Source organism: Sinocyclocheilus rhinocerous, unplaced genomic scaffold (genome assembly GCF_001515625.1).
Source record: "Sinocyclocheilus rhinocerous isolate Xijiao unplaced genomic scaffold, SAMN03320098_v1.1 scaffold1001, whole genome shotgun sequence".
NCBI lineage: Eukaryota > Metazoa > Chordata > Actinopteri > Cypriniformes > Cyprinidae > Sinocyclocheilus > Sinocyclocheilus rhinocerous.
In genome coordinates this window covers 215,774-230,344 of record NW_015666593.1, presented here as the reverse complement: position 1 = coordinate 230,344, position 14,571 = coordinate 215,774, and the positions used below count along the sequence as shown (strand labels likewise).

Genomic DNA, 14,571 nt, shown 5'->3' with positions numbered 1-14,571 from the left:
CTACCTACTACTACTATGAATAATAATAATAATAATAATAATAAATACATTCTATGAATAAATAAGTAAATGCATAAAAAAAATATAATTATTATTATTACTACACTGTTTTCTCAGTGTAATATATATATATATATATATATATATTATTAATAATATTTTCCTAACATAATTTTTTTGCACTTTTATTTCTGAACGTTTCCATTTTATTTTCCACTTTTCCATCAGGGTTTTGAAAACCAATAGCAGGTCTGACCTGTCATATACAAGAATGTGAGGAATGTTCCGCTGAGTTTTATCTGAGCTCCCATGTTATGTAAAGTGTAGTCACAGTTGCAAGGGTTCACACAAGTCAAGATTCTCAAGTTTGAGTCTGATGAGAAAGGCTTCACACGAGCCACATTCCTTTCTATTCTTAGTTTCCAGAGATTCTGACCATTTCTGTGGAAATCACGTCTTTTGGAATCACATCAGCATGCTGCGCAAGCATGCTTGGGCTTTCGTTGTGATAAATTATGTAAATTTTTGTGCTTTTTTGCTCATAAGTGTGATCCCAGCTAATTATGGGTTAAATTCTTAGAAGGTGTTTGTTTGCAACTCTCAACATCGCTAGTGCTCTCTCCAGGCGCTGTCTTTTGGTTTACTAACAGCTCGGCTTTAACAGTGGAGGAGGGGAGCCCAAGGGGGACTAGAAGGGAGGGGGAAGGCGGTCTGTTTCAACGCCAGACTGAGTGTTTCGCATTGAGCCATGTGAGTCGTATGAGTCCTCCTCCCCTTAAAGGATCCCCATTGAGGCCAGCTTGTGACTGTATGCGTACGCGTGTGCATGAGAGAGAGAAGGCTGATTGTGTGTCTGGGCGTCTGTGTTGAGCTGTGAGCTCTTTCAGACTGTGCATCCAAGAGTGAAAGTAAAAGATCAGGAGAGCGAGTGAGGAATGACAGAGAGAGGCTGAGGCTACACCGCAACCTCAAGCCTCGGAGACACGCTTTGGACCCGACACCTGCCGAAGCGACGCCACCCTTCTTCCTCTCGCTGTGCGTCCACATGCGCACCCAGCACAGTGCCGGTGAGGTGGGCGTCCCGCTGGCAGGAGGTGGCTGCAGTGGTGGCAGCTCAGAGCAGTCACCTGGCTCTGACTCAGACTGTAGCCCCGCTCTTGGACTGGCTGGTGGGGTTAGAGCAGTGCGAGGGGTCATGTCCCATTACTGGAGTCTGGAGAGCCTTCACTCCACCAACGGTAAGACTCTCTCACCTCTGGAGCTCAGATGTTTTGGTGGTTGTGGAGCTGCGTTTTGAGCTTGATGTCAGTTGACACTCATGCAACGGGTGACGTTCTGCCTCTGTGAGGTTCTTGTGACAGCTCTTGTTCATTGTATTGCAGTCTTTCAGTCAATGTGATGGCATTGTCTTGAGCCTTTGATGGGCCAAAAGAGGTAGCTGGAAGAGTCACTGTCTCTATGCAAATTTAAACACATAGAGTAGCTGTCGCTCATGCGATTAGCGTGTCAAAGCAACAGGAGTTTGCCTTCTGACCAGTCGACTTGCATGCTACATGTACAGAAGCAACATGAGTTGGAAATCCAGCTAGATTGGTGGGGATGTGAGAATCGAGATGCCTTACTGTTGAATGAAGATGCCACTCTCTTTGCCGTCTGCATCCTGCTTAGGTTATTGCATTACTGTCACGGATGTCATCTATTGATCTATGTTCCTGCTGGCTCGTGATTGGTGAAGTGGTAATGTTGTGGAAGGCTCTGTCAAGTGAGCCAATGTGTATTGTAGATATAGATGGATAGATGGATGGATGACAGCTTTCCCTTCATTCCCTGCATTTCCTACATTCAGCAGCTGCACATATTCCCTCGCAGGATATTAATGTGCAAAATTAGCATGCGCTGAGCTTTTCCACACCTATGTGATATTAAACAATGTGGCATGTCATGTCAGCATTTGTGTAAAACCACTTGAACATGCAGCATAATATTCAACACAGCATGAAGAAGCGAGTGAAAGCACAGGCTGTGTTAAAAATATTTGAGGGGAAACCAACACTGCCCTTTTTGCCTCTGCGAACAGAGACGATATATCGATTAACGCAAATTCTTCAGGTTTCCTTTCTAAGAATAGAGCAACTCTCTCTCTGTGCTGGCACTGCCCATGGCTGTATAATAAGACTGTGCAAAAGGAGTGATGTGAAATGAGATGAGATGCCAGTTTGAGCAGTATTTTGGTCTCATTATCTTCTCTCAGGGTTGGCATGGTGACAGACAAGCCAATGACCGTCAGCCAAGGTAGCACTGATGTCACAAATGGCCACCGCTACCCACGTCAGCTGCAGTTTGGGTGTTTTTCTCATTTTCTGCTTTGTCCTAAGAGAGATGGGATGTGACTTTTCCTGTGGTGGAGGGAAATAAATGGTGCACTGTGAGCCGGGGGCAATAGCTACAGACATTTCAAACAGCGCTGTCACCTCGTCACGGTTCGCTGACCTCATTACAGCACTCATATGCTGTCCGTAGCTGATCGCAGAACAGTCGGAAGAACAAAAAACCGGTGTGACACGTGAGAAATGTGTTGAAATGGAACTTTTGAACATTAGAAGTGTTTAATGAGAGACTGTTTACGCACGAATCCCAAGGCACTTCCTTGGCATCTCTAAACAGACAGAGATGGTTTGGGTTCAAGCCAGACTGGACCCACAGAACTCAAAAGTTGTAAACCGTCCATTCACTAAACTGAGAGACTCTCTACCTTAGTGTTGGGCATCAAGAACTGGTTTTTAGTGTAATTACTGACTGGGAGGTCTACAGGATGTACTGTAATATCTGGAAAAAGCTATCCATTAGCTTTTCCATTCATCTCAATGGGACTTGCTTAGCTGGCACAGGCCAGGGTACCACAGAAGACTGTGGTAGTTCACTTTTAAGAGTGCTCCGAAAATGATCTACCACTCTGTGGATTATCTACTGTAATTAAATAAAATATATGCAATTTAAATGCTTGAAAAAACATATATTTGACAGGATTACACTTTTATATGCCTGTCAGTGGAGAAGGATGGTGCAGTTAAGATATCTATCAGCTGGCCTAACATGGCTCTTAGCCAGCCAAAACTTGACCTCTTGGTTTGTTCATATGACAATGTGTAGTTAAAAACTTTTCTACAGTAGTTCTTTACTGTTTGGACGCAATCTTTCTTAGTGTTTGATGGGCCCTATCATTCATTTTTGGTTATAGACGCTCCTGCTAAACAGGCATCCATGATTTGCCCTTTTTGGAAGTCACCCATTTCACCCACAGCTTGTACTACACTGCTGAACACAACTTATACTACACTGAATTACAAACTGATATAGACAACAAAAAGATAAATAGGTAATATACATAACAAAAAGATAAATAGATGAAGAATTGCAATATTTGTCTTTTCACTAAAGTCTACACAAATTATATTAACCCCTATAATAACATAATTTTGTATAATATGTATAATATGCAATACATTGATCAAAAGTGAAAGTAAAGACATTTATAATGTTACAAAAGATATATATTTCAAATAGGGCTGGGTGATAAAATGGTAACGATAATTATCGCGATATAATTTTCCTCGATAAAATGATAACAAGAGTTTAATAAATGTTCAATATAATGTTTATGTGCCAAAAGCAGAACGAAAACAGTGCTACTCATTTGAAGCTCGCCACATGGACCATATATCCGCTGGGGTCAAAGTTCAAACGGCAGCGCAGAGCGAGGTCACTAGAGCAGATGCGTTTACTCACTGATGAGTCTCTGTCGTGCGAGCACTAAATAGCACTGTGAGATCCAGTGTGAAGCACTTGAATTCAGCAAAGAACACTAATTTACTAGTTTAACGTTAACTAGTTTAAAGCCGGATGAAACAGTGCTGACAAACAGGAGAAACACTGTGCACAGCGATACAGTCAGAAGGCTTTTCAATCTACAAATCGCCATCATTTAGAGAATAAAAGTTACGCCTTCTTTCTTTGCGTGCACATTTGGGCGGTGTTATGCAAATCTTCCCACATAGTGAGGTAGACATGTGGGGCGTGTTAGAACGAGCCGTTTTAGGTAGGCGTGGTTGACTCTTAACTTTTATAAAGAATATCTCTTTGGATTTGAAACTTTAGTCTTTGCAACTTTACAGATCTTCTGTATGCACCAAGAGCTTGTAACACTCCAAAGAGAAAGGAAAAATTGAAATAGCATCATATGACCCCTTTAAAGGAGTAATGGAATATAATTACAGTATTTTTGTGATTAAGCTATTGCGTTTGTGGATTTATACTAAATGTATTTAGACTACTGTTTTTTCATACAAATACCTAGAAACCATATAGTTACATTTTTACCATGGTATTGAGGTGCTATATGTGTGGTTTTAGCTGTGGTTATCATGATCTAAATGTATGCTACTATGGAAGACCAATAATTAATTTGAATAAAACTCCAAAAGTCTTAATAATTTAATTTCATCATATAAAAATGAGGTTGTTACAATTTTTACAGATGTTACTGTTTTTGATAATGAACATAAATTTACATCTGCATCTCAAGCTACTACTGTCAACTCAAGCTACTGTCAAATGTGCATTTCTAAGAGAGAAAAAAAAATTATTAATATTGCAGCCTGCACTGCAAACCGCTGAAGATACACGTCATCCAAGTGAGGCAACACAAACCTGTTTCATGATTTGAAACAATATCACTCATTAGAACATGTAGAAACTAATAAATAAATTTTTCTGTTAAGATATTTATTTTGTTAAGGAAAAAGTGTAAAGATTTCAAAAACGTTAAGTGTTTGTCATGTTCTGACCATAAAGAGTAGTTTAAAACCACAGTTAATGGTCTGCTTTCTACAACTATCACTTAGAAGCAAAAATCTGCCTTAAAACTTGAAAGAAATAAAGATTAATTATTGATATCGACTGATATGAAAAATTTTATCTTGATAATTGTTTTGGCCATATCGCCCAGCTCTAATTTCAAATAAATGCTGTTCTTTTGAACTTTCTGTTAATCAAAGAATCCTGAAAAAAAAACATGTATCAAGGTTTCGACAAAAATATTAAGCAGATGTTTTCAACATCAATAATAAAAATAAATGTTTCTGAAGCACCAAATCAGCATATTAGAATGATTTCTGAAGGATCATGTGACACTGAAGACTGGAGTTATGCTGCTGAAAATTTAGCTTTGCCATCACAGGAATAAATTACATTTGAAAATATATTAAAATAGAAAACAGTTGTTATCGAAACATAAATTCTGAAAACTGTAGCTGTTTTAGAGTAGCATATTTTGGAAGAAGACATAGGTAAGAAAATTTTAATAATATTTCAGATTATTTGTGTTTTTACTGTATTTTTGATAATGCATAAGCATGAGAGGCTTCTTTCTTGCTGAGGCCAAGCTTTTGTATAGTAGTTTATGTACCATACATGACCATATGTGTCACAACTTTCTGCATGCATCATGTCAATGCATGCACCCTGACAAACACACAGCGTCTTCACGACATGGCAGCGGCGGCAACAATACTACAGCGAGAATAAAAGTTACGCCTTCTTTCTTTGCGTGAACATGTTGGCGGCGTTATGCAAATCTTCCTACATCGTGACGTAGACATGTGGGGGAGCGTTAGAATGAGCCGTTTTAGGTAGGCGTGGTTGACTCTTAACTTTTATAAAGAATATCTCTTTGGATTTGAAACTTTAGTCTTTGCAACTTTACAGATCTTCTGTATGCACCAAGAGCTTGTAACACTCCAAAGAGAAAGGAAAAATTGAAATAGCATCATATGACCCCTTTAAAGGAGTAATGGAATATAATTACAGTATTTTTGTGATTAAGCTATTGCGTTTGTGGATTTATACTAAATGTATTTAGACTACTGTTTTTTCATACAAATACCTAGAAACCATATAGTTACATTTTTACCATGGTATTGAGGTGCTATATGTGTGGTTTTAGCTGTGGTTATCATGATCTAAATGTATGCTACTATGGAAGACCAATAATTAATTTGAATAAAACTCCAAAAGTCTTAATAATTTAATTTCATCATATAAAAATGAGGTTGTTACAATTTTTACAGATGTTACTGTTTTTGATAATGAACATAAATTTACATCTGCATCTCAAGCTACTACTGTCAACTCAAGCTACTGTCAAATGTGCATTTCTAAGAGAGAAAAAAAAATTATTAATATTGCAGCCTGCACTGCAAACCGCTGAAGATACACGTCATCCAAGTGAGGCAACACAAACCTGTTTCATGATTTGAAACAATATCACTCATTAGAACATGTAGAAACTAATAAATAAATTTTTCTGTTAAGATATTTATTTTGTTAAGGAAAAAGTGTAAAGATTTCAAAAACGTTAAGTGTTTGTCATGTTCTGACCATAAAGAGTAGTTTAAAACCACAGTTAATGGTCTGCTTTCTACAACTATCACTTAGAAGCAAAAATCTGCCTTAAAACTTGAAAGAAATAAAGATTAATTATTGATATCGACTGATATGAAAAATTTTATCTTGATAATTGTTTTGGCCATATCGCCCAGCTCTAATTTCAAATAAATGCTGTTCTTTTGAACTTTCTGTTAATCAAAGAATCCTGAAAAAAAAACATGTATCAAGGTTTCGACAAAAATATTAAGCAGATGTTTTCAACATCAATAATAAAAATAAATGTTTCTGAAGCACCAAATCAGCATATTAGAATGATTTCTGAAGGATCATGTGACACTGAAGACTGGAGTTATGCTGCTGAAAATTTAGCTTTGCCATCACAGGAATAAATTACATTTGAAAATATATTAAAATAGAAAACAGTTGTTATCGAAACATAAATTCTGAAAACTGTAGCTGTTTTAGAGTAGCATATTTTGGAAGAAGACATAGGTAAGAAAATTTTAATAATATTTCAGATTATTTGTGTTTTTACTGTATTTTTGATAATGCATAAGCATGAGAGGCTTCTTTCTTGCTGAGGCCAAGCTTTTGTATAGTAGTTTATGTACCATACATGACCATATGTGTCACAACTTTCTGCATGCATCATGTCAATGCATGCACCCTGACACATTTAACACCATGAGTGGCTTTTCATCTGTTGTCCTGCATTTACACGTCAAGAACGCCTGCAAGTATAGCTGCGGTATAGAAAGGGCAACGAGCAGTAGAAATTGTCTCACAGGATGTCACCACCACCACCCATCAACATATCGTGCTTCTGCAAATCCTCTTCTCTTCTGCTTTCATTATTTGTGTGAAATGCACGACCACTGCTCACTTGTCTCAGAGCCAGAAATAGAAAGTCTCAGTTCTTCTCAAAAGCACTTTCATTAAAGTCTTGAGTTTCCGTGCTGGAAGAGGAGCAGATGTGTTGCTGTCCGTATTTTCTCTGCGGGGTATTTTGTCTTGATTGCAGAATCTTGTGACCGCCCAGTGTGAGCCGGGTCAAATGATAGAGAACGAGTCTGAAGTTCAATTCTAAATAAACACTTATTGCTTAATCCTCATAAATGATTATTCCTCAAGAAACTGAATGACATCCCATTTAACGTTTAATTCAACCAAATGAATTAGACTCTGTAAACTACGCCTTTGCTTTTCATAATCCAACAATTGCTCTAATCCGGTTAACACGTAGAGGGGACGGGGGTCTTCAGCCCCTCAGGCCCTATCACAACTGACGGCAATAAGACAGATGGTGTTTCATTCACACCTTTTTACATAAACCACAGCCGTACAGCTCTACGGATGACACCCTGCTTCAGGCACAAAATACTCTTTCTCCATATACTTCAGTGTCTTTTTCTGGTTTCTGCTATACAGTCAAGAAGTGAAGCGATAAATAGTGTTTGACGAGACCTGTTATGAGTGTTAAGTCTCTAAATAGATATTCAAATGAGAACTACATCTTAAAAATTAAGGTTCTTCAATGATACTTTGCAGCATTTCAGGCTCAAAGATGGCTATATGGTTCTTTGGAGAAAAGGTTTATATTGGTACTTGTTAAAATCATAATCATTATTATAAATATTGCCCATATTTATCGCTTTGCTTCATGCAATTTGTGCTGCTCACATGAGTAATACTTCAAATCATGTGAAGAATTCAGAGAATACAGCCTTACGATTGTCACTTGGCAGGAAATAAATCATGAGAAAATCCCATATTTTGCTGCAGGAGGAACCCAAGCCATAGCTACCCATTTAGCAATTGCATAGCAACCATCTGTAACACCCTAGCAACCACATGGCAACACAGAAAAACCTGCTCAGAACACTATTAAAAACTGCATAGCAACCTCCATGACACCCTACTGCACAGCAACACAGAAGAACACACTCAGAACACATAGCAACACATAAGCAACCACATAGCAACACAGTAAAACCCACTCATAAATCTTTAGCATAACTCATAACTGTAAACCATATTTTTGGGGTTAATTGTGGAATTTAAAAGAGATTTTGGTAACACTTAAAACCTTTATATATAATGCATTATGAAAGTAGTTTTAATGCATTAATTAGGTCTTGTAATGCGCCTTATAATACATTGTATGATCTCATGAGTAACTGTAACCACAGTTATAATGCATTATAATACATATATCTATTCATTGTTACACCTTTAGAATGTATAATGCATTAAAACATGACAAACAAACCTTCAAATATTATAATGCTTTTTAACTTTCGTTACAATTATGTAAAGATTTAAGGCTTTAGTTTATGTACCATACATGACCATATGTGTCACAACTTTCTGCATGCATCATGTCAATGCATGCACCCTGACACATTTAATACCATGAATGGCTTTTCCTGCATATACACATGTCAAGGACGCCTGCAAGTATAGATGCGGTATAGAAAGAGCGACGCGCAGTAGAAATAGTCTCACAGGATGTGTCACCATCGCCACCCATCAACATATCGTGCTTCTGCAAATCCTCTTCTCTTCTGCTTTCATTATTTGTGTGAAATGCACGACCACTGCTCACTTGTCTCAGAGCCAGAAATAGAAAGTCTCAGTTCTTCTCAAAAGCACTTTCATTAAAGTCTTGAGTTTCCGTGCTGGAAGAGGAGCAGATGTGTTGCTGTCCGTATTTTCTCTGCGGGGTATTTTGTCTTGATTGCAGAATCTTGTGACCGCCCAGTGTGAGCCGGGTCAAATGATAGAGAACGAGTCTGAAGTTCAATTCTAAATAAACACTTATTGCTTAATCCTCATAAATGATTATTCCTCAAGAAACTGAATGACATCCCATTTAACGTTTAATTCAACCAAATGAATTAGACTCTGTAAACTACGCCTTTGCTTTTCATAATCCAACAATTGCTCTAATCCGGTTAACACGTAGAGGGGACGGGGGTCTTCAGCCCCTCAGGCCCTATCACAACTGACGGCAATAAGACAGATGGTGTTTCATTCACACCTTTTTACATAAACCACAGCCGTACAGCTCTACGGATGACACCCTGCTTCAGGCACAAAATACTCTTTCTCCATATACTTCAGTGTCTTTTTCTGGTTTCTGCTATACAGTCAAGAAGTGAAGCGATAAATAGTGTTTGACGAGACCTGTTATGAGTGTTAAGTCTCTAAATAGATATTCAAATGAGAACTACATCTTAAAAATTAAGGTTCTTCAATGATACTTTGCAGCATTTCAGGCTCAAAGATGGCTATATGGTTCTTTGGAGAAAAGGTTTATATTGGTACTTGTTAAAATCATAATCATTATTATAAATATTGCCCATATTTATCGCTTTGCTTCATGCAATTTGTGCTGCTCACATGAGTAATACTTCAAATCATGTGAAGAATTCAGAGAATACAGCCTTACGATTGTCACTTGGCAGGAAATAAATCATGAGAAAATCCCATATTTTGCTGCAGGAGGAACCCGAGCCATAGCTACCCATTTAGCAATTGCATAGCAACCATCTGTAACACCCTAGCAACCACATGGCAACACAGAAAAACCTGCTCAGAACACTATTAAAAACTGCATAGCAACCTCCATGACACCCTACTGCACAGCAACACAGAAGAACACACTCAGAACACATAGCAACACATAAGCAACCACATAGCAACACAGTAAAACCCACTCATAAATCTTTAGCATAACTCATAACTGTAAACCATATTTTTGGGGTTAATTGTGGAATTTAAAAGAGATTTTGGTAACACTTAAAACCTTTATATATAATGCATTATGAAAGTAGTTTTAATGCATTAATTAGGTCTTGTAATGCGCCTTATAATACATTGTATGATCTCATGAGTAACTGTAACCACAGTTATAATGCATTATAATACATATATCTATTCATTGTTACACCTTTAGAATGTATAATGCATTAAAACATGACAAACAAACCTTCAAATATTATAATGCATTTTAACTTTGGTTACAGATATGAAAAGATATAAGGCATTACCTTTATAATGCATTATACATAAAGGCTTTAAATAAAGTGTTACTGAGATTTCCTTTGGCATCAGGCTGCACTACATCAGCTTTGTGTCATCACTGTTACTATACACAGTGTTTGTTTGCAGTATCCACTGTGACTCAGTTGCTTCGCTCTTTGAGGTATTTTGCTCAGTCTGTGGGTAAAATGGCACTGCAGTGTGATGCTGCTACATCCACAGCCACAATGAGCTGAGGCCTACACGGCCACAGCATTTTAACAGCACTGACCGGAGGAATTCTCCCCATTATGTGAACGCCTCAGCTTGGCTCTCAAACAGATCACACTTTGTTGAACCAGACAGCTCAAATGCAACTTTTTATGACTATATTCTATTTTATTATAACAATATCAGTTCTGAAAACTGTAGCTGTTTTAGAGTAGTAGTCATGTTCCTACCCTAATTCCATCCCTCATAGCCACTGCATAGAGGGAGACATCATCACTGCTGTGAAATCGTTGTGGCATATTTTCATTTTCTGTGAGTTCATGGAGAGATTCCAGACACTCCTCCCTCTGTTTGGGTCGTTTAATAAACTTTTGATCCTGTTTTCAGGGTTAGTAATAATCTGCAGTCTACACAGATTACTGTTCCAGACTTGTGTGGCATTGACATCAGTCTGCCAGCAACTGCAGAAAGTCATATGAAGGTAAAGGCTGGTGTTTTGCTGGGTGAGGGTGGGAAAAGACAGGAAGTAAGATACAAAAGAAAAATCCAAGAACATGATTGGAGCCTTGACGTGGTGAATAACATCCTTTGATAATATAGTTTAAAGTCTAAGTTCAATAGTTTGTGTATTATTATTGTATATTGGCTAAACTGATAATGTTTTCAGTTCCCAGTAGTCCATGTGTGTTAGCTTTGAGGTCATATACAGTATATGCTAGTGTACTCCTAAACATTGACAGTTTGCTTTTTGATGAATTTGAACTGATGTTTTCAGTTACCAGAAAAATTTGACCCATTAAAATGTGCTTAAAATGAAATCAGGGGTTTTGTGGCTTTTAATCCTTGTGCTAATATCTATCAAATCTATGTATGTAAATTGTGCTTATCAACCGATTACAGAATCAAAAACATATTTAGGCCTAATAGGTATGATTATTTATGTTAATTGCATATAAAATTTCCAACCATTTGGATTACACAGTATTAACATAAACTAATAAACTTGATGTGATGCATATTGTCAGTTATACATATAAGAAACAAGAATAAGATTTATGTAATAGCACATAAATTATAGTTATTGTGATTTAAATAAACAGTAAACAGGATTATATATTAATCACTAGTAAATTCAATTTATTATATGTAAACCAATCTCTCATATTTGTAACTGAATTTAGCTTGTTATACATCTAGCCATATATAAACCATGTTCATACTTTTTAACCGATTTAAATGTAATTGTTTTCACAATTACCAGATGTATGCAGATTCTGTGGAATTTGAATAAATACATTTTTGAAATATGATTATTTAAATACTTAATACTTACTATAAATTACTTAATAGTAAACAAAGCCATTATTATTATTTTTTTTTTTGAGGGCAGAATATCAGTTGATGAGTGTTTTTTTCTTTCCTCAGTTAACATGTTTTCTATTGAAACAGAAAGTTTGAATTGGACACATCAAAGAGCTTGTACTTTGTTTCCATATAATTCCACATAAGGAGGGCACAGAATAGTAATCGTGCAAATGAGCAATAATCAGTTAGTCAGCCTTAAGCTTGATGCTTTGTATACTAAACAGTGAGAAGACAAAACCAGATGAAGGCTCTTTGCCCTCCATGTTCACCTCAGCCCTCTGTTTACTGTCTGAGCAACACTTTACCCAGAATTCCTTACCCATCATCGCTCTGCCTGGACTCCATCAAACTGTCCTGGCAGCTCAAGTGCATGCCAGTAATCTTGCTACAGACCTTTTCAGCTTAAAGTGAGGAATATCATGCAGCTTTAATTTGTCAGTTAATGATGTGTGCCTGTTTGTAGTGAGTACAGCTTATCAGTTCCTCAAGTCTGCTCCCAGACAGGCACCAGCAGGACCGCCCGGCTGAGCTGTGCTAGGCACAGGCTGCTGCTATAGCCCTAGCACTGGCCCTAACGGCTGCTTCCTCTCAGGAAATTAGTTTGAGCCACTTTGAGCCTAATTTACAACCTTGTACTGTTGTGTTATACAAACCAAATTAGCATGTGCACTGTAAAAAAAATTCTGTAAAATTTAGGAATTTTACCGTAAAAAATATGGTAGCAACATTTTAGGTTTTACGGTTTTAACTTAAATTTACAGTTAAATACCGTAATTTCATTAACTGACATAATGTTAATATACCAACCTATTGAAGTACTGAAATCTGTTTTGTGCCTTTGTAATACACTGATAACCACCAAATGCAGGTGGTGATGACAACAAAAAACCATCAAATTTGAAATGTAATGCAGGGAATTCTGGGAATGTCAATTTACGGTTATTCACTGTAAATTATACTGTCTTTTTCACTTCCAAAAAAAAAGTAGTACTACCGTAAAATTACATGTAATGTCCAATACCGTTTTTCACCGTATATAGTAGGGGAATTTACCGTTAACCATTTAACAGGTTTTTACTGTAGCATTTTTACGGTCTTTTACCGTTAAATTCACAGTCATTTTTTACAGTGTGTATTGTGTCTAATACAGAATAAGAGAAACATTCTTTGGAACATTGTTTACACTGTTTTACATGCAGTACATTACCGTTTAAAAGTTTGGGGTCAGTTTGTTTGGCGGCATTTGTTTGATCAAAAAATATGGTAAAAACAGCAATATTGTTGAAATATTGTTACACTTTAAAATAACTGTAGTAACTAGTTTTGATATATTTAAAAATTCAGTTGATTCTTTTGATGGCAAATTGTAGCAGCTCTTTTTTGGCTCTTTTTAGGGATCCGGATCATTTGGCTCCCAAACGGCTCTTTATTTAGTACCACTTCTGGCTTTTATAATTCAGCCAAATTTGTCAATGCTTTGACCTATGTCTGGTATGTGTGCACAAATATAATTAAATTATTCAAAGTAATTAAACTAAACTATTAAAAAAAATAAATTAAAAACTATAAAATGTCACGTAATATTCTGTTTTGTTAAATCACATATAATTCAGATTTACACAGTTCATATTCAAATTGTTTTGTCATATTTCTGGCTCCATAAACCTTTCCAAAATACTATAATTTGACATTATTTTTGGCATAAAAACCAAAAACCTAATTTATGTACGAACATAAAACATTATCACAGAACGTAATCACCCAGATTGCAAGCTGCTAAAGCGCGCTTGATCTGGGAAAAACATCTGATAAACGTCTTAAGCCCTATTCGCACGGGATTAGTATTATCTGGGGACCTTGTGTGATTTTGAAATTACCCCCCCACATCTGAATTTCGTGTGGTGCATTCGCACGGGATAAGCGAAGCCTGTGATTTTACTTGAATTTACTGACTTATCTCCCGGATACCCGGATGTCAAGGCTTTGAGAGTCCCGTTCTATGGTCCAGATGGATTTAAAAAAAAAAAATTAATATATTTTCGTGCGCTGTGTCATTTACATTTCACCAGGTTAAAATAATATCTCAAGCTTTATGCTTGATTTATTTGTAACACATTAACCTCAAAACCTTTTCAGCTTTCTCTTTCTGCAAATTGTATGGTGTAGCGATATGACAGCACCCAAAATACTATCAAACACTCCAACGCAGCTCCATTCTTCGCGAAAGATGGATAAAAAGGTGCACAGGAAACGAAAACCTCGAAAAATGATATACGACCCGCTAAATGCTGGTCGAATCATCACAGAGATGCCGATTCGCACGGGACTAATATTATCACAGGACCTCGGTGTTCGGCGAAATATGGTAGGTCATTTGCGGGGGAATTTTTACTTTACAAATTACAGACATGGCCGATTCGCACGGGATTAAGACAACCTCCGCAATTATTACAAATGACTGGAGGTCACCAGACAATACTAATCCCGTGCGAATAGGGCTAAAGACAG

The 14,571-nt window shown here is 37.0% G+C and overlaps 1 protein-coding gene across 9 annotated transcripts in view; it reads left to right on the top strand.

The window, feature by feature from the left end:
• Positions 1–14,571, top strand: part of LOC107732940 (rho guanine nucleotide exchange factor 4-like) — a 94,929-nt gene that overhangs the window by 56,502 nt on the left and 23,856 nt on the right. Inside the window, exon 1 of one of the 9 annotated variants that reach the window (XM_016544386.1) lies at positions 818–1,238. The exons of the other annotated variants lie outside the window; for them this stretch is intronic. Coding sequence (XP_016399872.1) covers positions 1,046–1,238 — 193 coding nt within the window. The 5' untranslated portion in view covers positions 818–1,045. Of the gene's footprint in view, positions 1–817; positions 1,239–14,571 lie in introns of those variants that run through there. 9 annotated transcript variants of the gene reach the window in all.